Raw genomic sequence first — 23,843 nt, 5'->3', positions numbered from 1 at the left:
AGTCAGAGTTTACAGTTTGACAGCGAACGAGAGACGAGGGGATGAAGAGAAAGAGAGACAGATGTGATGAAGAAGCACAGACAGAACCCACACCAGAAAAAAAAAAAAAAAAAAAACCCGACCCACCCCACCGCCATAAATAAAGTCTGAAACTAAACTTGAAACTAAACTTGGTGATTTTCATTTTTCATTCCCCTCTTGCTCCTCTCCTCCTACTCCTCCCCTCTTTTCTTCCTTTCTTACTACTCCCGTCCTCCTCTCCTAGTTTTTTCCGCTCCCTCTCCTCTCTTCTTTCTCTCCTCCTCCTCTGCTTTCTTCTTCTTCCTCTCCGCTCCTCCCTTCTTGTTCTTCTCCTACTCCTCCCCTTTCTCCCCTCTTCTTCCTTTCCTTTCCTCCTCTCCTTCCTCTCTTCTTCTCTCCTCCTCCTTTTCCCCTCCTTTCCTCCTCCTCCTCTCTTCTTCATCTCCTCTTCCTCCCCTCTTCCCCTGTCATCTTCCTTTCTTGCTTCTCCCCTCTTCCTCTTCTCCACTCTTTCTTCCCTTCTTCCTCCTCCTTCTCTCCTCTCTTCTTCTTCCTCTCCTCCTCCCCCGTCTTCTTCCTTTCTTGCTTCTCCCCTCCTCGTCTCCTTCCTCTCCTTTAGGTTTATATCTAATCCTCAGCCTCTGTTCCTTCATTCTTCTCTAAGGCTTCTTTTTTTTGCGGCTCCAGGCAGGTCTGTTTTTTGTTTCTCTTTGGGCCAATCTGGCTCTTTTGAACTTTTGGGTTCCGACCTGACTTAGAACTTTAGAAGCTCGAGGATCCAAAGGCATCTCTGGGGAACCTCTTTTGAGCAAAATTTGGTCAAGAGACTCCAAAGCTTCTCATTTTCATTCTTCCACTCAGTTTTGATGGAGGACACCTTCAGCTTTGTTTGTATCTAATGGCTTCCCTCTTTCTTGTTCTTTTAAATATTCTGAATCCTTTCTCTAATCCTTCTTCTCTGATTCCTTCTCCTTGCTTTTTTCTTTTTCCTCTGTTCTATTCCTCCTCCTCCTGACTCATTAAGCTTCTACTTAGTCACCCATGAGAAGACAGCTAAGGGTTTTTTCCCTCATGTGGTTAGCATAAGTTTTTGGGAGAAAACTGGCCAAATTGTTTATCACTGGAGCCTGAAATCAAGTGTGAAATGGGAGGGCGGTTTAGACTAAAAGATTGTTAGTATGTGATCATGTAAACACTGCGTGATATGATGTCATGTATTGTACCTTATCTGTGTCATGATTTTGAATAAATGGGTGTTCGGAGAGTTGTGGGGTAGAGTAGGGTCAGACAGTGTTACGGACAGCTCTCCTTGCGCAAGTAAAAACTAAGCCGTCTCGTTTTGGTGTGTCTTATTTAATGTAATTTGATGTCTTAGGGTAAATTCCCTGACAGGCAGCGTTGCGGGGAATCGGTATATAAACTTTGTGCTCCCATATAGCCTATCATATGAGCCGATGTAGAAGTGCAGTGGCGAATGATTTTACTGCAGACAGGAAAACAGCTGACGCGACGATCGCGCTCATAAACTTTACAGCCTGTGGTCCGCAGACATAACCCGCCGCTCTATAGGCTACCAACCGACCTATCAGTCGATCTGTTGTATTCGGCACCATGTACAGAGAGAGACTGATATGACATGATATGATATATGATATATGATTTAGATCGTGGAGCGGCAGGCTTATAAAGGGCCGTTCACACCAAGGCGTCAAAGCGTCCAGTTTCAATGTAAAGTCTATGTGGACGCGCGACTAGAGCGTCCTGCGTTTTTGCGGCGTGTTTTCGGCGTCAGCGCGGCGCAAATCTGGCGTCGACGCGGCGCGTCTTGAGCGTTTTGGCGTCAGCGGTTTAGACGCGCGTCCAAGGCGTCAGCGTCAAGAAGTTGAAAATGCTGAACTTTTCGCGTCAGACGCGCCGCGTCAACCAATCAGGGACGAGTATCCAGTGACGCAGCGACGTTGTTTTCAGGAAGAAAGACCCGAGAACCAGAGCGAGAACCACAAACATGAGCGGAGAATAAATATATACGCGACAATCACCGAGCCGATTGGGAGGATTACACCAGACCTGGACCGGGACTAAACAAGGACTAGACCCTGAATAGACCGAGATTAAACCACGACTAGACCGGGACTAGACCGTGATTAGACCAGGACTAGACCGGTGTAAAGGTTTCAAACTACCCGCGGTTTTCAAACTACCGCGGTTTCAAACTACCCTTGAAGCTGGTTTCAAATTCATTTGAAAACGGTTTCAAGCTATCCCCCTTAACCCTAACCTTAACCCTAACCCCAACCCTAACCCCGGTAATTTAAACCAGTTTCAAATGACGGAGGTAATTTTTGAAGGGGGTAGTTTGAAAAACGCTACACCGGTATTAGACCAGTTGTTGTACAGTTGTAGGGAGTATTGTCTGTTACATAAGGGTGAGTTGTACAGTTGTAGGGAGTATTATCTGTTACATAAGGGTGAGTTGTTGTACAGTTGTAGGGAATATTATAGTATGAATGTAGTCTTCTGTCCATTGTAGTAGTAGTAGTAATAGTATTTTAAAAACACGAAAAACCAGTCAAAGAATTCGAAATATTTCTTAACAATTTTGCCATTTGTCATTTTTTTAATTATGCTGGACGTCTTGGGTCGGTCGTAAAGTGATTTTGGGGGTCCTGGTCGACTCTGGGGGCTCCTACGTTGCCATTACTGAAAGTACTAGTATCAGTCGCTGTATAGAAGTAGTAATAGTAGTAGGGAAGTTATTGTGTTAACATTTGAATAAAACAGAACCAAGTTAAGAGTAAACATTGAAGAATGGTTTTATTGTGGGACTCATTTGCATGTTCAGAATGAGGAGGAAGAGTTGGTGCCATTTCCACAGACAGAGGGCCGCGACACAGAGCAGCGCTGGACACGTACTCAGGTGAGAAGAAATTAATTACAAAGTACATGAAACATATGATTGCAGATATTTTTACTGCTACTGCTTCTACCAGCTCTCTGCTTATGGTGTATGGAAATGCCTGTAATGTTCAACAGCAAGTAAGAGCACAGAGTAGCCACATTTGGAATAACCCAAATGAAAAAGTCAATGTACCGGAATACAGTTAAATTATTATTATGAATATGTATGTTTTTTTAATGTACTGTATTTAGCGAATTCCTAACACTGGCATTCATCTTATCTATGTAACCATCTATCTCTATCTCTGTCTCTCGAATCTTCTGACTGTTTTCAAAAATGTGCTACAGTCACAAGTGAACTGAGCACTGATTCATGATTGTCTGTAGGTGTTGGGTTTACGTAGTGACCATTCAGATCAGAGAGAAGCATTTTAGGTTTAAACCAAATGGACTTCAACATTGTTCTTGGAAACGTGTTTTTGTTAGCCTGCAGGTCTCACTTCGTGGAAACCCTCTGACCTCGCAGCATTAGGATTTGTTCACTCAACTGTAGGAGGGTACTTTTTTAATTTAACCAATCGCTGCTGTTTGGTTGTGACGTATGTAAGCTTTTCCCAAATCCCGTAAGAAAAAGGGGAATAACGTCTTTTCCCTTGATAAAATTCACCAAACATTCTCTTTCTTCTGGCTTTAAATCCTCGATCTTGGGAATCGTTGCCAACACAGAATGTACGGCTTTTCGTTTATTGGCTGGTGCCCAGGCTTGCACTTTTGGGATTTTTGCGAACCGTCTACTGCAGGGGTGGGCATACTTTTTGACTCGTGGACCAGAAAGAGCTCTAAAATTTGACAGAAGGGCCGGACCAGGAGCGGATGGATGGAGTTTTTTGGTAATCCACCTCATAAGACCAAAAAATATCCCATATTATTGAAATATCCCATAATTGAAACTCATTACAAAGATTTACAACAAAATATCTGTCCTTTCAAGTCCCACAGTATTTACAATTTATTGAAATCACACTGAAAATTATTATTATTATTAATCAAGTTTGGCGGGCCGGATTAAAAAGATTATGACCCCCGGGCCTTAGTTTGTCCACCCTTGGTCTAATGTAGTCCGATTCCTGACCTAGTCGCTGGAGAGAAATGAAATTGAGCGGAGGCACTAGGTGGTGCCAGCCTGACTACATGTTTTTTTAATTAAGGAAAAAAATAAATAATTTGAACATGTTTACCTTGTACCTCGTATCCAAGGACACAGATGGGTTTATTACATTTAAAATTAAAATCTTACATACAGTTACACCTTTGATTTGGAAGATAAAAACTCATGTAGCTTGGACACTCATGTAGCTGTAGAGCTGAAGGGTATTTCATCAGGTTTAATACATGAAAAATACATAACCACAATCTTTCAAAACACAAATTACACACTGAAATGTATCTGTATCTGTGTGCTGGCTAAATGCTCTTTAGAATGAACATCATGCTATAATAGCCTGGCTCTCAAAATGAGCTGAAGTACCATGTTTGTTTTGGTTTGTTTGTCATTCTGCTCAAACCTCTGCTGGGTCCTTTTACATGTAAAACTAGACTAGACGGATTCTCAAGTTTGTGAACTCAAAAAATGGTGAGAATTCATCTTGCTGACTAATGCTATGACCAGATCCATAATAACACTGATGTCCTGTGGTCCAGTTTCCCCTTCAGATCACGATGCAGTGTCTGGGGCCTGTCATAAGTAAGTGCATCATAGCAGTATTTATAACATCATAGTAGTATTTATAACATCATAGTAGTATTTACGTTAGTTTATTAGTCTGACTTTTACTTCGCCCTGACTGTCGTACTTCTATCTCCAGTTGTATGTGCGCTCACAGGGTGCTGGGCCCATGACTACATCTTTGTCCATGAGAACAGGACCTGGGTGGAGGCTCAGAGGTACTGCAGGGAAAACTACTCTGACCTGGCCACAGTCTGGAGTGAGTGGGACCTCTGGGAGCTCTGTGCTGAAGAACTGAACTGTACCGGTGCCTGGATCGGCCTGAACAACCAGCAACGCAACCGGATCCGGAAGTGGCACTGGTCTCAGGTGGGACAGGAGTACACAGAGCGCCCACTGAGGTGGAGGTCAGAAAAAACATCTGATCAGCAGGAGAAGATGGAGAACTGTGTGTCCATCCATTCTGACCTGAGCCTGTCTCTCCAGTCCTGCTGCAGCACCCAGCAATTCATCTGCTACGGTCAGAGTACTACACATGTGTTCAGTACAGTTACATTACTACCATCAGAGTACTACAAACAGTTACATTACTACAGTCAGAGTACTGCACATGTGTTTAGTACAGTTACATTACTACCATCAGAGTACTACAAACAGTTACATTACTACAGTCAGAGTACTGCACATGTGTTTAGTACAGTTACATTACTACAGTGCACGTGTATCAGTACATGTGTGTCTGTTTAACTTGCTGCTTCTCTTGCTTTTCCTTCACAGATGATCGATCCAACATCTCTGAGGTGATCCACAGAAGCATGACGTGGTCTGAGGCTCTGCACTTCTGCAGACAGATGAGCGTAGACCTGCTCAGCGGATGGTCTCAGCTCCTGGATCCTGTCCTGAAGGACAAGATCCAAGCTCATGAAGACAGTTCCTGGTGGGTGGGGCTCTTCAGAGACCCCTGGACCTGGTCTAACCTCACATCCTCCTTCAGACACTGGCACCACCAACACGGCTTTATGTGTGGAAATGCCAGTTTTACCGATGGACAGTGTGCCCGAGTGGGGCCTAAGGGCACATGGACCACTGCCAACTGTACAGAGAAGAACCCGTTCATCTGCTACAACCGTAAGAGCGTTCACATTCTCCCTAAAGGTCTTATATTACGCAAAACAATGTTATAATGTTGTTACCTCATCAAAAACATACCTGGAGTTGTGTTTTGTTTCATTTACGCCACACTCCCTTAGTCCACTTCTTTATACAGTCTATGGACAGTCTGTACTCAAATACTAAACAAGAAATCAAATGTAACCCTTTTCTTACATTTACCTAAGTAACTTACAGAGGTTTCAAACTGATGCTCCTAAATGTAATATTTTTATTCACCTGCAGTGTCTCTTCATGTTTGTGTCTCTGTTGTGATCAGCCAAACCCCTGAAACTGACCCTAGTGAGACAGAACCTGACCTGGGAGGAGGCTTCGGCCTACTGCGCACACAATCACAGCCGCCTGCTCTCCATCACCAGCAGGGGGCAGCAGACGCAGGCGGAGCAGGCAGCCCGGCAGGCCCACAGCGAGGCGGTGTGGCTGGGGGCTCACTACACCTGCCTCCTGGACCTGTGGCTGTGGAGCAATGGAGAGTTCATGGTCTTCAAGCAGTGGAGCAAACCCGAGGAGGAGAGCCAGTGTGGGCAGGCAGCAGCCATGGGGAGAGGGGGGAAGTGGGTGAAGAAGGACCAGGAAAAGAGGTACAACTTCATCTGTGTACAGTGATATGTAAATGTAACAATTAAAGGGTCCATATTATGCATTAATGTTGTTTACTTGTGAAAAATAAACCTGCAGTTGCGTTTTCTTTCACTCACACATATTTACCACATAAACCCTGCATATTTAGGCTGTTCCTCACTCAAAGAAAAAACACTCCGCTGTGTTTTTAAACATACACCTTCACTGGAATCACTTGGATGATTTCAGTCCTGGAATTTCTAATCTACTTAACCAAAAGGTACATAGACAAAAATCCTGCACACCATCTTACTTGCAAATTGTGAGATTTATTTAGGACAAACTGTGCAAAAATCATTGAATAATAATAGAAAAAATAAGTGTGTGTTTTGGGTACACTGTTTCTTTTCGACCTGTCACCCTTGGGCGCTTGCCACACCCTATTTAAGATGGGCACCTGAGCTGATGAAGACCTTGTGCCAAAACATTGCATGGTTTGTCCTAATAAATCTCACAATTTGCAAATAAGACGGTGTGCGGGATTTTTCTCTATGTTCTTGGGCTGCTCTGTCTCCTCCAACGCATCCATCTCAAGTAACTGATGTGTGAAGTTCTCATTCTTTCACTTAACCAAAAGGTAAAAGGAGCTGTTAACTTGAAAACTACCGCTTCATGACATCACGAGGTGGAACAGAGCATACGCAGATGTAGAGAGGCTAATAATAAAGGGTTACCGGTAAATTTAACTTAAAAAAATCACAGTATATTTATACATGAGTATTTATATAACAGTTGTAGAAATGCTTATTTTTCCTTTTTAAATGTCTTGACAAAATCTTAGTGTGAATCATTACGACCAGAATAGAAACAGTTAAGAGTAAAAAGTGCTTAATAACGGTTATTTTGTCTTGTAGTCTGCGTTGAAATGGAAGGATTATGTTCTATGTAGTTCCCTCTGTGTTACTGTATTGTATTGTGTTGTACTGTATATTACTGTAGTACATTTGAGGACACCACATCACAGTACTTCAGTTACATCCAAAGTACCAAACAGAAGTGGAAGACACATGTTCCAGTTTGTTCCCGTAAATTTAAGCACCGCATTTATCAACTGTAAAGAGAAAAGTATTTTCTAAAAACATATGTTTTTTAGGAGAAGCAACAAGTCTTCTCAAGTCACAGGCCTCAAGTTAAGTTGCATTATGATGGATGATTAGGGAATGAGAGGCAGGAAAAGGAGATAGGCAACAAAAGGAGGACCAGAACAGACTGGGGAAAACATGTAAACCAAAAGGCAAAACTGTGACATTATCTCCTTTAATCACTGGACCTCGAGGGACACATTTCTTCTCTCGCATGCATGAATGACAAATAAAGAACCTTACAACTGACCTTTAAAGGAGACATATTATGTAAAATAGACTCTCAGGAGCTTTTAACCATCTTGTAATGGTGTTCCCTCATAGTTTAGATCAGACCTGGGCATTTTAAAGGCCACATACAGTCCTTTGGTTGACTCTGACCGGCCCGTTTAAGATAAATTGGAATTACATAATAAACTTACTTTATAATTTTACCTCATGCATGGACTCAAGCAGCATTTCTTTTATTTTAGAGGTGTTTTTTTTTTTAAATGACATTTTTTGTAAGGCAACTTGACTTTTATCTTGCAGAACTCTTACATTTGTCTCTAATAAAATCCATTAACTGGTCCAGCCTCAATATTATACTAAATAAACCAAGACTAAACCAGGACTAAACTCTGGCATGTTTGAATACTAAATGTGAACAAACAGACGGCAGAGGCAGGGTGTTTGTGAACTGAAGTTTTTATTGAAAAAGTGTAACAGGTTTTGGGTGAACCAGGCACCGCTGGAGCATCAAGACAACAGCACAGACCCATACAGTAGACTCCACTCATCACTGTTACCGTCATCTGATCGGAAATACTCATCTGAGACGTCACGCAAATCGTTTTCAAGTGTGATATTTTACCAATGTGGAGTACGCAAAGTATAAAGACGGACAGAATAGCTCTAAAAAGTCTTTCCACTGTAGCCTGGAATCCAGATAGGTTATTGTTATCACTGCATTTTCTGATATTTCCTTGTCAAAACTCACCCAGAATGTCATTTTTTTAAATTTCTACTTGCTAACAGATTTTGCCACTGCTTCATTTAAATCACGGACAGATCAAGAACTATGATAAATTACTGGAATGCGCTGTAGGACCAGACTGGACTCCTCTATAAAGAACATTTACACTAGACAAATACAGATAAATCACATCTAGCTAGACACAGAGCCATTTCTGTCCAGTTTTATACTTTGCATTAAAAACTTTATAAAAACATTTGGTCTCACAGGGCTGGGCATCACCTCTGTATAATTTTTTTCTATTCATATTTTAGCAGCAAAACCAAGACCATCATCACAAATTAAAAACATCTCAGATCACTTAAAGTACATATGACCGATTTTTTTTGTTTTACTTTGGTTTGGTGTTTTTTGATGTGAGCAAAATACCCAAAACAAAATAGCAAAAATAAAAATCCCAGGATCATGTAGGGTGGCTTCATACGAACATTTTAAGGCCAAACTGAGGAGCCTGACAGCAGCCGTTGAGAATAGGTGGGCAATGTTTTTCAATACAAAGTGAATTGGAGCCAGAGTCAATGGAGCCAGAAGCACTACCATGTACGTTTCCTGTCTGGAATGTGGCCATTTATATAAAATCTCAGGTCTTGTCCCAGTACAGATATGTTGTAAACGCAGCTCTTAATAATGAAACGGCTCTGTTCTGTCTGTGTTCTGTTATAAAGTATTGAAAAGAATAGGACAGGAAGTGTGTTGGTAGCATGCCAATTGTTACTAAAGTTACCGTCATACTAAACTGTGCAATTTGGATTTAGTTTTGGCTAATACTGTATTAGTGTTGCTAGGTTGTGTCGTAGTACTCGAGATTGGTCCGCTTTTTTACAGTCTTGGTCTCGTCTCGGTCTTGAAGGCGCGTTGACTTGGTCTTGTCTCGGATTCAGGGTCTGACACTTGACTAGTGCGATCATATTTCACTACGGACGGTAAATGTTCAGAGGCTGCTCAATATCTCTGCAAAACCTGTAAGATAATGTAACTGTAAATGTTATGAACCCACTTGATTCACTTTGAAGTTGTTTTCTGTAAAGTTCCAGTGGAAGTGGGATTAATAGACACTTTATATAAAAAAAAAAAACTTGCCCCCTGCTGTATGCAGTCAGTAGTGCATGCACGAAAATGAGACACAGCTGTACACAAGCCCAAGGAGTGGTTCAACTGGAGCATGCAACCTAGTTAAGGCTGTGAGGTACAGGCATCTTTAGGTACCGATTTTAAAAAGACCCCCCTTTTAGAAATACTATTAAAAAAGGGGTTCTCAAAGTTGCTTGGCCTATTTTAAGCTTAAATGAACATTAATCAGATCAAAGGGAAATAGATTTATCATTACAGAAACATTGATATATATGTCCCAAAATAAGTGTAAAATACAAATAAATGTAGGAAATGACAAAGGTGGTATCGAATTGGTCTCGATCTTTTCTCGGTCTCTGCCTTTAAAAGTCTGGGTCTCGTCTCAGTCTCAACCCTCAGAGGTCTTGGTCATGTCCTGGTATCGGGACCCTGTGGTCTCGGACAGGTCTTGGTCTGGTTTAGTGAGGTCTTGACTACAACACTACTGCTAGGTTAGAGTTGTGGAAATGCCTCGGGAACAGGAAGTGAGCATGAGGGGTACTTCTGGCTCCGATTGACTTTACATTGGAAAAATCGTGGCCCCTCTCTCTATAACTGTGAGTGCGCATTGTCATTTCGGTCTTAAAATGTTCCTGGAGTTTTTCTTTGTCCATCAGTAAATTCCAATTCCTAAAATGGAAGCCAGCTTTAAATTCGCCCCTTTGACCGCAAGCCTCAATGAGCTTCATTTGACTGGAGCTGAATGGTATGGGAGACGTCGCCCTCCCTACGTCCACTTCTTTATACAGTCTGTTCATTCAACCAGAGAGTACAATTTTAAACTATAATTATATAAAAAATATATATATATATTTAGTAAAATTTGAAATATCCAGGGTTCCCACTCTTTTTCAAAATTTCAAAACTTTTCCATGACTTTACGGCACCTACATGTGTAGAATTGAGCTAAATATGAAATATTAACTCTTTCCACTCACCTTATGGTTTGGTATTATAGTTTTTTAACATTCAAAATACTGTCAGTGCATTTATTGTCGTCTCTTTTAAACAAAAATTTGGAAATAATCATAATAGCCTAATGATAACTTAACAGAACATTGTAGCTGTGTGAAAAAGATACAAAAATTCCATGACTTTTCCAGGATTTCCATGACCGTGGGAACCCTGAATATAACCATGCTAACTGGGTTTTAATGAGTAGAGTCATCTAATCTGTCATATGCACTTTAAGATGTATTATTTGTGTTCAATGCTTGCTAATAAGTTGTACAAATATATTTAAAGTCCCCACACATTCATCGTAACACCTCAAAACTGCTTCTTCCGATGCTCAGCCCCAGATCGATACAGGTTGCATTTTTTGTTTCATAAAACGTCCGTACAGATGAGAACACACACTCGGCCGTGCAGAGGAGGAGATGGGAGCTGGAATGTGCTAAAGACACGGTGTGGTTTAATGTCAGTCTGCCCGCAGCTGAGACGTGAGACGAGAGAATACAAAAATACACTCAAATATGTAACGTAAAGGGAATGTCCATATGGATTTTCATTGGTGACAAAATGTATTAACCACGCAACAAAAAGTGTATGTTAAATTTGCTGAAGGGGTGTTATTTCATTCACTCATGTAGTAGTAAGTTTGGATGTGTTTACTTTAAAGATGCACTGTGTAACTTTTCTGGAGGGAAGCCTGTAAATGCTCGTTTCCAAAATCAGAGATGTAACGATACTTAGAAATTTGCCGATATCCTGATTGGGCAAAGAAATTGACTTTTTACTGGTTGTAGTTGTTCCGTGTACCATTCGTTCTTTAGAATTTCAATTAAGAATGAAAAACAATAAAATGGGAAAACAGTTTTTTGTTTCATTATTCCATTTTAGTGTCAAACAGAACAAAACAAAACAGATTTAAACCTCTATTTCCAATATTTAATTTAAAGTTTATACTAAAGTTTAAGTCTCGGTGACTAATTTCAGTTTAATATTTTATTCTCTCTGGTTTATTTGCCCTGAAAGTTCGACTGCTAGAAGGACTTTCCTGAAAAATCTTTGCAATTTTGTGGATAAACGTCCTCTTCTTTTGTAGCGACACGTTTACTTTGGCGTCTTAGAAAGTCATTGTTGAACTAAAAGAGAAACAGAAAGCGAGGAGATAAACTAAACTTTGTTCAGCTGACACCACAGAACTATGATAAAAATTGTTTTTATTATAGATCCATGGTTGACACTGCAGCAGAACGTCCAAGGCAAATAAACCAGAGAGAATAAAATATTAAAATTAAAATAGGCACCGAGACTGTTTTGATTGGTGTTATTTGAAATAAACTTTAAATTAAATATTGGAAATAGAGGTCGAAATTTTTTGTTTGACACTAAAACAGAATAATGAACTGAAACCGTTTTCCCATTTAATTGTTTTTCGTTCAAAATTGAAATTCAAAAGAACGAATGGTACACAGACCGTAGTTGGGCCAGAAAGTCTCATGTTTTTATTTTTATTTATTAGTGATAATTACGTAAAAAATAAATAACAGCTACATAACACATTTGGATCAGTTTTGTCTTATTGCTTTTTTTAAAAAGAAAATAAAAGCTGCACTTTTATCTGTTGAAACTGAAAAAGCATCCTTACTCCAAATGTTATTGCTTTGCCTTAAATGTTCGACAGTATGGCATTCAGCATATCTGTTGCCATGGAGACAAGCGGGTGATACCACGTGGCCCAGTTACAGGTCAGATCTGTGGAGAGGGACCCCCGCTTTCAATACAAATACATGTTTTTCCGAGGTATTTTTTTGCAATGAGACATATTTAACTGGAAAATATGCAAGCAGGGTACATCTCTATGGAAACCAGCACTAGAAAAGTGACATAATGCAACTTTAAAGCCTTGATTTGATCATTGATACGGTCAAAATGGTTGTTCAGAATAAATGTTATGTCAGTTTAAGCTTAAAAATATATGGCACTTTACTCTACAGCACAGTAATAGCATGGAATAGAATGGAAATGGTCATGAAATGTGTAATTACATGGTAATTACTCGTGGAAATCACTTTTTATTTCAATATGAAGACTGTAAATTACAAAAATATGGTGTGTATTTTGTTGATGAAAATATGAGAACAGGTATTTCCATTTATTATCATGTTATTATGATGCTGTAAGTAAAACACAAAAAGAAAACAAAAAAAAAACTTTAAGTATTTGTGTCAAGTTATACATTATGCACCAATGAAATTCTTAAACCACTGTGTCCCATCCCTCTATTTCGACAGTAAAAACATGAGTACGTGAAGTTGCATGTATTTGGTCTGTTGATAAAATGAGTAAGGTAAGGTGCTTGAAATGTCCTGAGTAGAAGATGGCTTTAGAAAGGTCCGGTAACACAGAATCCTGAGCCATCGCAAATCAAAAAAGGATTTAAAGTGCAGTGTATGGAGAGATGCAGCTGAGGTCTTTGGATGCAGTGGTGTGAAATACAAATAATGGAGGTAAAAACGTACAGAATGTAACCCTGTGTCTCCGATTGATCTGGGAAATAAACTCTCAAAAAAATATCCCAAACGTACAATATTTTTGATCTTATATTTGTCCTGACGCTGATGACAAGATGGTGATCATCGTCTGTGGCATTTGATTTCATCCTAAACCATGAAATTAAAAATATTTTCAAATAATCACTGTTTATGTAAAATTTAAGACTTGAAATGGAAATTTTAGAATTAAGTGCTCATAAAATAAAAGATGAAATACTTTGATAAAATACCTATAGTTAGGGCGCTGAACCCGATTTTTGCTCCAGAACACAAATATTGTTTATGCAGCTCTTGAGGTCAAAATATATAATATGCATATTTTTGTCTGAGAATCAGGAAGTGCACGTTAACATGCTGGTTGTTAGCAAAACCTTGACAACAAAACTCCGCTCTGGTCTCTCTGTGAATAATTACGATGCTCGGAATGCATAAGGTAAGTGTGGAATAACTTCGGACCAATGCAAACTTTTTTTTTAATTAACTTGTTCTGTTTTTCATGTTTTTAAGACAGTAAAAATCAGGTACTGTGCCTTTAAGGCTGGAATTCAAAATTACACTTTTAAACTTAATTTAAAAGTTTGAAATGAAATTATTTAAAATGTTAACACTCTTAACATTAACATTAACTTCATTAACAATCAATTAGTAACACTTTTCCATTTAAAATGTAATAAAAGATAAATAATTTCATAAGATTTTTAGTTAAAGACCGCGTACCCTATTTTTAAAAAAAATTTTCAACATTTTTGAGCAAAATTTGCCTCAGTTCATATATACTGTATAAGCTGCTCTTGAGAGCAAGATAAGTGCTGTGTGCTGCGTCCAATTATAAAGCGTTTTTAGGGTGATCTAAGAATCAGGAAGTGCACATTAGCATGCTGTTTGTTTTTAGCATAAACTTGACAGCAAAAGCCACCTCTGGTTCCTGAAAAGTATTTCTGTTTTTAAGTTTTAAGTTTAAGTTTTTGAAACGGTAAAATTCAGGTACAGTGTCTTTAAGCCTGATATTCAAAATTATATTTTAAAACTTAAAAATAAAACATTAACACTCTAACATTCTAATTGAATTAACTTATCAATTAGTAAAACTTTTTAAATATCCTAAACTCACTACACAGACAGCTTTATAAACTCTGTGACAGAAAGTGTAACAAAACGTGTGTATTGCAACTTTTGTGAATGCAGTAACAAAGACTGAATGACCTTTTATGAATGTGATTTGTAAAAGTATGGCTATTGTAAAATGCATAAATATAAAAAATATGGAAATTCTCCTCCAATGCACGGCAACAACACCAAACTCAGAGGCCCTATACTACACAAAACTGACTCTTGTGAGGTTTGTGTTATAATGTAATTACCTCCAGAAAAACAGACCTGGAGTTGTGTTTTGCTTCATCCACATGTTTAAGTAATCCTTCTTTACATCTCCAAAACTTAAAATGCCACCTTGTGATGTCATGTAGTGGTAGTTTCTGAGTTAACAGCTGCCCTTCACCTTTTGCTCATTAGAGACTGGCAAGTTTAGGGCTTAAATCATCCAAATGAGTCTAGTTTAAAGTTTAAAAACACTGTATTACCACATGACATTACAGGGTGGAACCCTGTTTTTCTGTTTGAGAGAAGAACTCAGCCTAAATATGCAGGATTTGTGAGACTCCGGGTTTGTTTTTGATGAGGAAACTACATTGTAACAGATAACAGATCAGGAAGTAGCGCAATACAGGCCCTTTAACGCAAGACATCCACACAAGTCCTTTAAGCAATCACCTGTTTCACAATAAAGTAGATCCTTCTGAATCGACGAAAAGACAAAAAACTGGAACATTTTCAAGCATTTTTCAAGAGTCATTGCTTCGTTTTTTTCCCATTCGCACATAAATAAGTTGGCATACATTCAGTGTCCAACCATTGCAGAGGTTGACTATGGAGTAGTAGCTAACAATGGGCTTTCCATCCTCAAATTGTCCAAAAAATATATTACGCAAAAATCCTTCTTGCGCGTTTGAAATAAGCACTTCACTTGACTTAATGTTTTGGGGAAAATTCTAGTTGCCTGCGTTTGGTCCGTCAAATATTTACAGCTATTAATCAGAACCCGCTTACTTGATGTAAAAATTTGAAAAGAAAAATCGTCCAATAATTGGCGTCCTGCTCCACTTGTCCGGCAAAGTGCGATGTTTTTGTTGACGTTTTTGTAAAAGCGAGTACGTAAGGTGCAGGTAGGCAGCGCTGTGGTGATTGGGAGCCATATTTGTAGTTTCTGAGCTTGCCCAGATGTAGTCCAATGGCTATAGATGAAAAACAAGTGGATTTCTATTAAGTCTGAGGTCCATGAATAATGTCCAAGGTGCCAAACTGATTATAAAGGCCTCTCGATGAGCTTACTCTACGGTGGCCCTGAAAGGTCACTATAAAAAACAGAAAAATGACAACGTGTGAAGCGTCAAGCCCAAACTTCAGTGTAGTTTCAAATACTTTCAAGCATTTTACATCACATATAGTGAACTAAAGTGATACAAATCTACTACAGAATTTAAGTTTTAAGACAGTAGTAGGAAAAATAAATTACTAAATTACAAAATGTTCGACTTTTTAGACTGAAAACGACTTTTACTTACAGATTACAGTGTATTGCTTACGTGTAAACACAATTAAAAATGGCAAATCTGATGAAAAAATTGCTGCAAAAAATGAGAAAAATTTTCCCTAAATTTCCATAAAGTCGGAATGCTTTTAAAAATAAAAAAAACAAATCTACAGCTTTTGTTTACTCGCTGTTGCATTTTCCGTATTTTCTGTAGTGACTATTGAGGGCCACTTTGAACCTGGTTTGCTGAGACTAAAAGCAGCTGGCAGATTTTCAACATCTGTCCGTTCTATTCTTTAATTCTCAGTTTTGTGTTGCGCTGAGCTAGTTTGAGTTAGTTCCTCTTCGCTGCCTTGTTCAAAAGCAACTGTGCGGAGGTCATTTTCTCCTCTCGTTGCTCTTAAAGATTCAAACTCCTGGTCTATTCAGAAGTATCCGGAGTGTCGTGGCCGCCTGCAGGGAGCTTCAGAGCCGCACACCAGCATTGGCGGTAGAAGAAGAGTGTTTTCGTTCACGTCAGAGTCTGCAAAAGGCTGATCTAACGCCCAGCCCGCCCGGGGAGTCGCAGTTATGAGGAGGAAGAGGCGTTCCCTCCTTTGAAGAGGTTTTGGACCCAGGCGAGGGGCATGGCCTGATGTCAGGAGTCATCGTCCGTGTCGTCGATCAGGACTTTGGTGTCACGAGTCTTAGACCTGCAGGAGGAAGAAACAAAGCACTTAGAACAAGAGACAATCATTGGCGGATATGGGCACTTGGAAACATATCGGCCTAAATCTTGCTGATTTGGGCCGATAGTCCACGTGGGCATGTTATATCTCATTATAAAGTTTAGACTCTCTATATTATGTCCATTTAATCCAATTTACAGACAGATAAATGTCCTAATATGCGGCTCCCCATCATTATTTATCAGGAGTCATTTGTCTGTCTGTGTGACGCCGTACTGCCCATGAACGCACCACCAGTCATGTCACTCATTTGCGCTTGTTTACACTTATAATGGCTGTAAATGTTACTGGACACGTATTGATATGTAAAAGAGCTATGAACAGAGGTGTGAATGATCGGCATTTACACATAATTCATTACCATGGCGCATATGCATTTACGTTAAAGACTGATAGCTGTAGTTTTATCGTGTATCGTATCAAATTGTGAGGGATTCCCAGCCCTAGTTTCGATGTTAGAGTAGTGACTAGTGTGTGCGCGTACTGTGAGGCGAGCCTGGGCCTGCGCAGGCTCATGCTGTAGCTCCTCTTCCAGCTCTTCTTGCCCTGGCGGTTCCTCACTCCGTCCTCCTGGTCCATCATCTGCTCCAGCAGCGTCTGGTCATCTGCGTTCAGAGGAGCCACGCTGATGTCCCGCACCGCCCTGAACTCTCCACAGTTATTCAGGTGCTCGTTCTCCAGACGGAAGAAATTCCACACAAAACGCCTGGAATACAGAGGAGTATTTTAAAGGGCCTATATTGCACTAAAACTATAATGCACCCAAACCAGGTATGTTTTTGATGAGGCAACAACATTATAACATGACTAAAAGCTCGCAGGACCTTTAAGAAGTTATTTAAAGTTCACATATGATGTTACCTGAACACCTCCATTGGGGCTAAGATGGTGGTCAGAATGTCTTTAATCCCGTTTATTTTGGTGAGAGTGCTGAGGGTGATAGTCAGTGTCCATGAGAAGCGCAGCAGGACGTCCTCCACGATGGCACTGTAGTAATACGCCTAAAAACACATGAAGGAAACACACAGAGAATACTGAGATTGTGTGGTGAAGATGTGGAAACAGAAATTTGACATTTAAATCATTAATACCATCACAATATTAAACACAGACAGTTATGTGTAAGAAGTCCCTCTGCCATATGCAATGTTAACACGCCTATGACATGTTTGAAGGCTCATTTGACTAAAACACAGATAAGACCTTTATATTTAAGATATTTATAAAAATTTGTAACCATTTGGCCTTTTTTTTAGGTTTAAATTTGACTTCAGGATGAGAAATTGTGACGAACTGTTACCTAAAAATTATATTGTGCACTGGGGCAAGACTCTGTTAATATAAACAAAAAATATTATCTGACAAATAAAAATACAAGAAAACACCAATATATAATTATCAGAAAAATTTGTTAATTGTGAACTTTTGGATAGAATTCTCTCTACTCCCTGGAATTTTCAACATATTTTTCAACTTTTTGAAAATAAATTTGATAAAAATTATAGTTTTTTAACATTCAAAATACTGTCAGTTCATTTATTGTCGTCTCTTTTAAACAAAAGGCACACATGTTCAGAAATAATCATAATAGCCTAATGATAACTTAACAGAACGCTGTAGTTGCATGAAAGAGATACTAAAATTCCATGACTTTTCCAAAAATTTCACTGAATTTACAAAATTCCATGAGTTTTCCAGACCTGGTAAATGACATTTCCAATTTCCATGACTTTTCCAGGATTTCCATGAGCATGGGAACCCTGGATTACAAACCCCTGGCTCTCTCACCCTGCCCTTAATTTAGCAGCTCTAGTTGAAATGTGGCTGTGGTAATTATGAAGTGAGTTGTGAAGGTCTTTAGTCCCATTCTAAGGCACGATTGGCAAAACTAGAAAATTACGCAGTGCAGCTTTGAATGAAATGACTGAGCTGAGATGAGCAGTGTACAGGTAAGAAACATGGCGTACCTTGTGTGGGTAAACGATCTCCTCCCTCAGAAAAGTGTTCTCTCCTGCGTTGCGGTCGAACAGGCCCCAGTCCATCTTCAGGTCCCAGATGAGAGTGTACAGAGAGCTGATCACCAGGCACGTGATGTGCAGGTAGAAGAAGACCTGCGCCTCCTCTGGCTTTTCTTCTAAACAGAACAACATGCTTAGTCATGGGATAGAAAATACTAACAAATATATAAATAATAATGGCTGTGTAATCTCTCAGTTGTGCGGGTAGGCTTCTAAAACTTGTGAGTCTTTTGTAAAGGGTCATTCTGTCTTCACTTTTAAAAACACAAACTCAAACGTGTGTGAATGAAACAAAACATAACTCCAGGTCTGTTTTTGATGAATTAACAACATCATAACATGGCTTAAAGCTCACAAGAGTAAATTTTGCATAATGTAGGAACTTTAAATTACAATGGAGGCAAAAGTGGTTGCATTATTTAAACACACAGACACATGGTTCAACATTTGTGAAGTAAAATTATAACATCCAAATCTAAAACTAACACACAGTAAGCAGCAGTACCTTTGTGCGTGCTGTAGAGGGCGGCGAAGGTGACCACGAAGAAGGTGGTGGAGTATTTGCCGGCGTTGACGAGGTGGGGGAAGGCCCGTTTGGTGTCACGGTAACGCCTCAGACACTGCACAAACCTGAACCAGGCCGGCAGGATCTGGATCACTGCCCGGACACCGTACGAGTAAGAGTTGCACACGTCTCCTGCGCAAACACACGGAGGAGGTTAAACTGTGAGCGGGGGTCGCCTCTCCACAGATCTGACCTCTAACTTGGTCTGGTTTCGTCTCGATGAAGATAGAAAGGTTGAATACCATACTGTGAAACATTCCAGACAAAGCAATAACATCTCTAGGGACTCCTGTAGACCATTTCAAACTAGAATCCAAGTAGTTTTTTTCATTCTCTCAGCCTGGTCCTGCCTTGTCCGGTCTGCTGCCGTCATCTAAAAGTACCTGCTCCGCTGATGAGACCGTTCCTTTTCTTCCAGTCCAGTTCAAAGCTGTAGAAGCAGATCATGTACTCCAGATCCATGAGAACTACCCCCAGAGAGTTGAGCTGATCGGCCAGCCAGAAGTCTGCGAAGCCCACACGGTGGAAGGGGGCGGTGACCACTCGAAACTGCGCAACAACAAAAAGAACACACGAGGTCACGGCAAAGGGGAGAACAGGTGCATTTGCATTGGTTGTGTGGCATGGGTTTAGACTTATTTTGTCTTACATTGTAAAGTCATTAAAGCATTGTAAAGGACTATGCCCTGACAAAGACCTCTTGGGTTGAAATATTACACAGGATATCATCTTAACCGATATCATGGAGCCGTCACTTGATCCAGCTGATTGTTGAGTATCGGTGCTGATATTTGATAACAGTATCTGCATCGGTGCACCCCACTCACTCACCACATTCACACTAGGAAATGTGTACGAAGTGTCTTATTTCATTACCATCAACAATATGCAATACAAGAGCAGAGCTTCACAAACTTTTCTCACCAACTACATCCTGAAATAATATTTGGATTTTGAGCACCACCAGACCTAACCCTGGATTATATCAGTAGAAAAACGAGAACTAAACCAAGTCTCCAGACTAAAGCAAGGTTGTAGAACAGGGTTGTTTTAAATGATGATTAAACCAGGACATAAATATTCCCAAATTTGTTTCTAAATAACATAAACGGTCAAACCGCAGAAGGCTCTGTGAACCACCAGAGGGAGCCAACGCACCACAGTTCGAGACAAACTGACAGCGCATGTGAATTTGGTTACCTTTTCTTATCATTGACTCGGTCGTGCGTCATCGTCAGCCATGACAAGAACTATCCAAAGTGATCAGTGAAGTTAGGAAGGAGTAAGTAAAGGAGACATTATGCTTCTTTTCATAGCTCCTTTAGCAGCTATGAAAGCGAAATTGGAAAGGAGACGTGAGGTATCCCACAATCCACTACACAGATCACACCGAAAGTTTCCAGATACTCATTTACAAGTCAAACACTACAGCGGATTATTAATTAGAATATACAGTCACTTTATTTCGGCTACCGTTGTGATGAAAGCATTCACTTTAAAGACTGAAAGGTTCAAATAATTCTCATTAGACTCAGCCCAGTGGTGGAGGATGGTGCGCTTAGTCCATTTTTTGGAAGTTGTAGTTTTGACTGTTTCCATCTCTGGTTAGGAGGATCCGAATCCGCCTAAAGCAGTGATAGCTCCTTCTCCTCACTGCTCCTTCCTCCTCCTTGGTCCTTATAGTTGACCTCATGACATAGCTCACAGAGGTCAGCGAAAAGGAGGAGGAAGGAGAAGAAACAAGGTATTTTTGCCCAATTTCTAGATGGAACCTAAAAACCCCTGACTAAGTTTGGTTAGTGTGTTGGGAGCTATAATCATGTAGTATTACCAGGAGCTTGAGGAGCCAGAAGCGGGACTTGTAGTAGCAGGTCTTGAAGGGGTTGATGAGGAAGAGGAGGAAGAAGCCGTAGAGGGCCAGAGGGTTGACCTGCATGGGCACCAGCAGATTTTCACAGAAGATGCAGGAGAGCAGGCTCACGCACCACAGCACGCCCAGCAGACCGGCGATCTGCACGCACAAATATAAATATATAAATATACACATGGAGTACAGGGACAGAGAGGTGATGTTACAGTATTAGTGTTATTATTCTATTCTACTGCATAAAAAGATTGTTTCTATTATAATGTGGCTCAAATATCAAACGAGAAAATATGTAAAGACTTCAAGACAGGATATTGTTGGCTTGTTTCCATGGAAATGTTGTTCGCTGGGCTAAAACTTTCCACTGTACGGCAACAAAAAGTGTAAATCTCCATGACGACAGTACTAAAGCATGAGTCATGCAGGTGACGTGCCACTTCCACAAAGCTCACTGCCGTTACTTAAAGAACACATACAGTGCTTTTGTCTCCTGATCTAAAACTTGAGCTGCTCCGTTGATTGAAGACACCTTAATAGAGACAATGGCCTGTTGATTACAGACTGATTACAGGCTAATGAAGACGACTTAAGCCGGGTGTCCACTGCACCATTCTGGCCCCCAGACACCAAAGATTTGTCATCGTGGGGAAAATCTTGAGTTGTGGCTAAACATCCTGGCTCGTAGGCCTCAGAGGACAAAAGGGCAAACTTTGAAATGTCGTATGACCAAAGACGAGCTGTGACTGAGATCAACCTGTCTGATAAAATGATTAAAAAGGAGACTAAGTCGTTGTGCATAATAGTGAAGATTTCTGTTTGCAATTGATTAATAATTGTGCCTGAACTGAAATGTACTGATTTGAATTGTATTGTCTGGAAAAGGGTGAGATAACATAAGATGACTCTTCTTTCTGCTCCTTTTCATTCATTTCTTTTTCTTTTATTTGTTTGATGTTGTGACACTGTTGATGTCTTTTAATCAGGGTATCCCCAGGATTAACTACCCCAAATTTAAGACTTTTTTTAAGACCTTTTCAAGACCACTTAAATGAAAATTAAGACCAACATCGCACCTCTATAGCTCCAATTCTAATAACGACCATTACTCACTGCTTTGAATAACAAAACTTACTTTTATTATAATATCTCATTCAGAACTCATTTATAGTAGTATGCATTGCTTGTAAAATGGCCAAAAAATCATTTATCTATGGAGCCAGGCCGAATTTCATTATGTACGAGGTCTTGTTTTTCCCACATGTAAACGTTGGGGCGATTTCTGAGTCCGTGAAAATTGCTTTGAACAGTTCACTTATGCCTTCATTCGAAGAGAGTCAGTAATTGTTTTTAAAGCACTGCAGCCCGATTGAGTACACAAAATAATAGGCTAATGAAATTTAAGACCTTTGTGAAGAAAATAAGACTTGGACAACTCAATTTAAGACTTTTTAAGGCCTTAATTTAGGAACATCAAATTTAAGAACTTTTTAAGACTTTTAAGACCCCACGGCTGCCCTGTTTATACTATATGAATGAAATAAATAAACAAATAATACAAAAAAATAACAATAATACTATTTTGGAGTGTTGGTGCAAAGTGCGTCCTCCCCTCACTGTGTCTCATCTTTGTCCAACATATGACCAACTGTAAACACAAGTACTCCCCAAAGCGGCAGAAGAGCTCCTCCATAAACAGGACCATCTCTCCCTGATTCCTTTTCATTTACTCACTTTAACAGATGCAGAAAAAAACGCTAACATGCCCTTCCATCATTCTGTCGTGTAGTGTGACATCCACAAATATTATACGATGAAAACAAAACCGTGCAGTCGACACCGGGCTTTAAACATGCATAAATCACTCTGACTTTGAGTTTGTAAATAAGGAAAAACAATAACAACATGGTTAAAAGCTTCTAAAGTCTTTTGTGAATAACATGTGTGAGTGTACGGCTCAGACCTCAAACAGATGCTGGTGAGAAAGGTTGTTCCTGGGGTTGAGCTCAAAAATCAGCACGTGGTTCACTCCAGCCTGTCTCCAGCCGTACGTGTTAATGCCTGAACAAACACACACACACACACAACACACACACAACACACACACATGCAGGTTAGTTATCACACTACATTTTTTGATACTACCATAATAGGCTCTGTTCAGGTTCTACAGTTTTATTTGATCATCATTTTACGAGGGCAGGGACCTGTATAACTCTATGGAATAATCACTGTTTTGGAAAGAAATGTCCAAATTTAAGATCCACACATGCAGAACCTTCTCATTATTTGTTTGAGATTTTGGGGTTGAGTAATGGCAGCACTTTCTGAAGCTGTTGTGAGAAAAGTATTTACCGTTTTAGTTTATACTGATAGAGAAGCCTTTGTGTATGACTTACACTACCGGTCAAAAGTTTTAGAACACCACACTTTTTCCTTTTCCTTTTCACTTTTTACGGCTTACTATTTACTGTTGACCAAAACTTATTCTAAACTTTTGATTCATGAAAGTGTCCACCTTTGGCAGATATAACAGCTGAACACACTCGTGGCTCGTTCTTTTTACAATAGAAATCAAATATTCTTCACAAAGTTCGTCCCAAGTCTGTTGCAGAAGTTCTCATAAATGTGTGGCACTTGTAGGTTTCTTGGCTTTCACTCTTCTGTCCAGTTCATCTCAAACCAGCTCGATGGGGTTTAAGTCCGGAGACTGTGCTGGACACGCTCCGTTTTCAAGTTTTACCATCTTGTTTTTTTTTCCTGAGGTAGTTTTGGCAGAGCTTGGACTTGTGTTTTGTATCTTTTATCTTTTTTTTTTAACCTCTGGCTGTTCAGTTCTTACCTTTGTACTATTTCAAGCTCTTCACTGGACTTGAATTGCAATAAATAACTGGAAAAACTAGGGTGTTCTAAAACTTCTGACTGGTAGTGTATT

At 39.8% G+C, this 23,843-nt stretch overlaps 2 protein-coding genes across 3 annotated transcripts in view; one reads left to right on the top strand and one right to left on the bottom strand.

Annotated features, from left to right (window-relative positions):
- Positions 1–2,768: 2,768 nt before the first annotated feature.
- Positions 2,769–6,421, top strand: LOC110155727 (secretory phospholipase A2 receptor-like). Its single transcript, XM_055151372.1, has 5 exons — positions 2,769–2,938; positions 4,621–4,663; positions 4,785–5,165; positions 5,423–5,773; positions 6,075–6,421. Exons 2-5 carry the CDS (start codon positions 4,639–4,641, stop codon positions 6,419–6,421), a joined length of 1,104 nt encoding a protein of 367 aa, XP_055007347.1. The 5' UTR covers positions 2,769–2,938; positions 4,621–4,638.
- Positions 6,422–8,187: 1,766 nt separating this feature from the next.
- The window catches only part of LOC110155706 (xenotropic and polytropic retrovirus receptor 1 homolog), a 76,106-nt gene continuing 60,450 nt past the window's right edge, over positions 8,188–23,843 (bottom strand). Inside the window, exons 9-16 of one of the 2 annotated variants that reach the window (XM_020919857.2) lie at positions 22,872–22,969; positions 20,876–21,055; positions 19,428–19,593; positions 18,985–19,176; positions 18,429–18,595; positions 17,323–17,462; positions 16,946–17,167; positions 8,188–16,425 (exon numbers count right to left, since the gene is read on the bottom strand). In XM_020919857.2, the coding sequence (XP_020775516.1) occupies positions 16,371–16,425; positions 16,946–17,167; positions 17,323–17,462; positions 18,429–18,595; positions 18,985–19,176; positions 19,428–19,593; positions 20,876–21,055; positions 22,872–22,969 (1,220 nt within the window). In that variant the 3' untranslated portion in view covers positions 8,188–16,370. The remainder of the gene's footprint in view (positions 16,426–16,945; positions 17,168–17,322; positions 17,463–18,428; positions 18,596–18,984; positions 19,177–19,427; positions 19,594–20,875; positions 21,056–22,871; positions 22,970–23,843) is intronic. The other variant, XM_055151580.1, reaches the window with a different exon arrangement.

Source organism: Boleophthalmus pectinirostris, unplaced genomic scaffold (genome assembly GCF_026225935.1).
Source record: "Boleophthalmus pectinirostris isolate CB_2022bp ecotype Guang Dong unplaced genomic scaffold, ASM2622593v1 HiC_scaffold_16, whole genome shotgun sequence".
In the NCBI taxonomy this organism is placed as follows: Eukaryota; Metazoa; Chordata; class Actinopteri; order Gobiiformes; family Gobiidae; genus Boleophthalmus; species Boleophthalmus pectinirostris.
The sequence above is the reverse complement of the archived record's forward strand: the minus strand, read 5'-3'. Positions and strand labels throughout refer to the sequence as shown.

Excerpts from the sequence above, each read along its gene's own strand:
- LOC110155727 (XM_055151372.1), top strand. The coding sequence starts at position 4,639 with ATGCAGTGTCTGGGGCCTGTCATAA. Across the intron at positions 5,166-5,422 it reads CCAGCAATTCATCTGCTACG|ATGATCGATCCAACATCTCT; the intron begins GTCAGAGTACTA and ends TTTCCTTCACAG. Across the intron at positions 5,774-6,074 it reads CCCGTTCATCTGCTACAACC|CCAAACCCCTGAAACTGACC; the intron begins GTAAGAGCGTTC and ends TGTTGTGATCAG.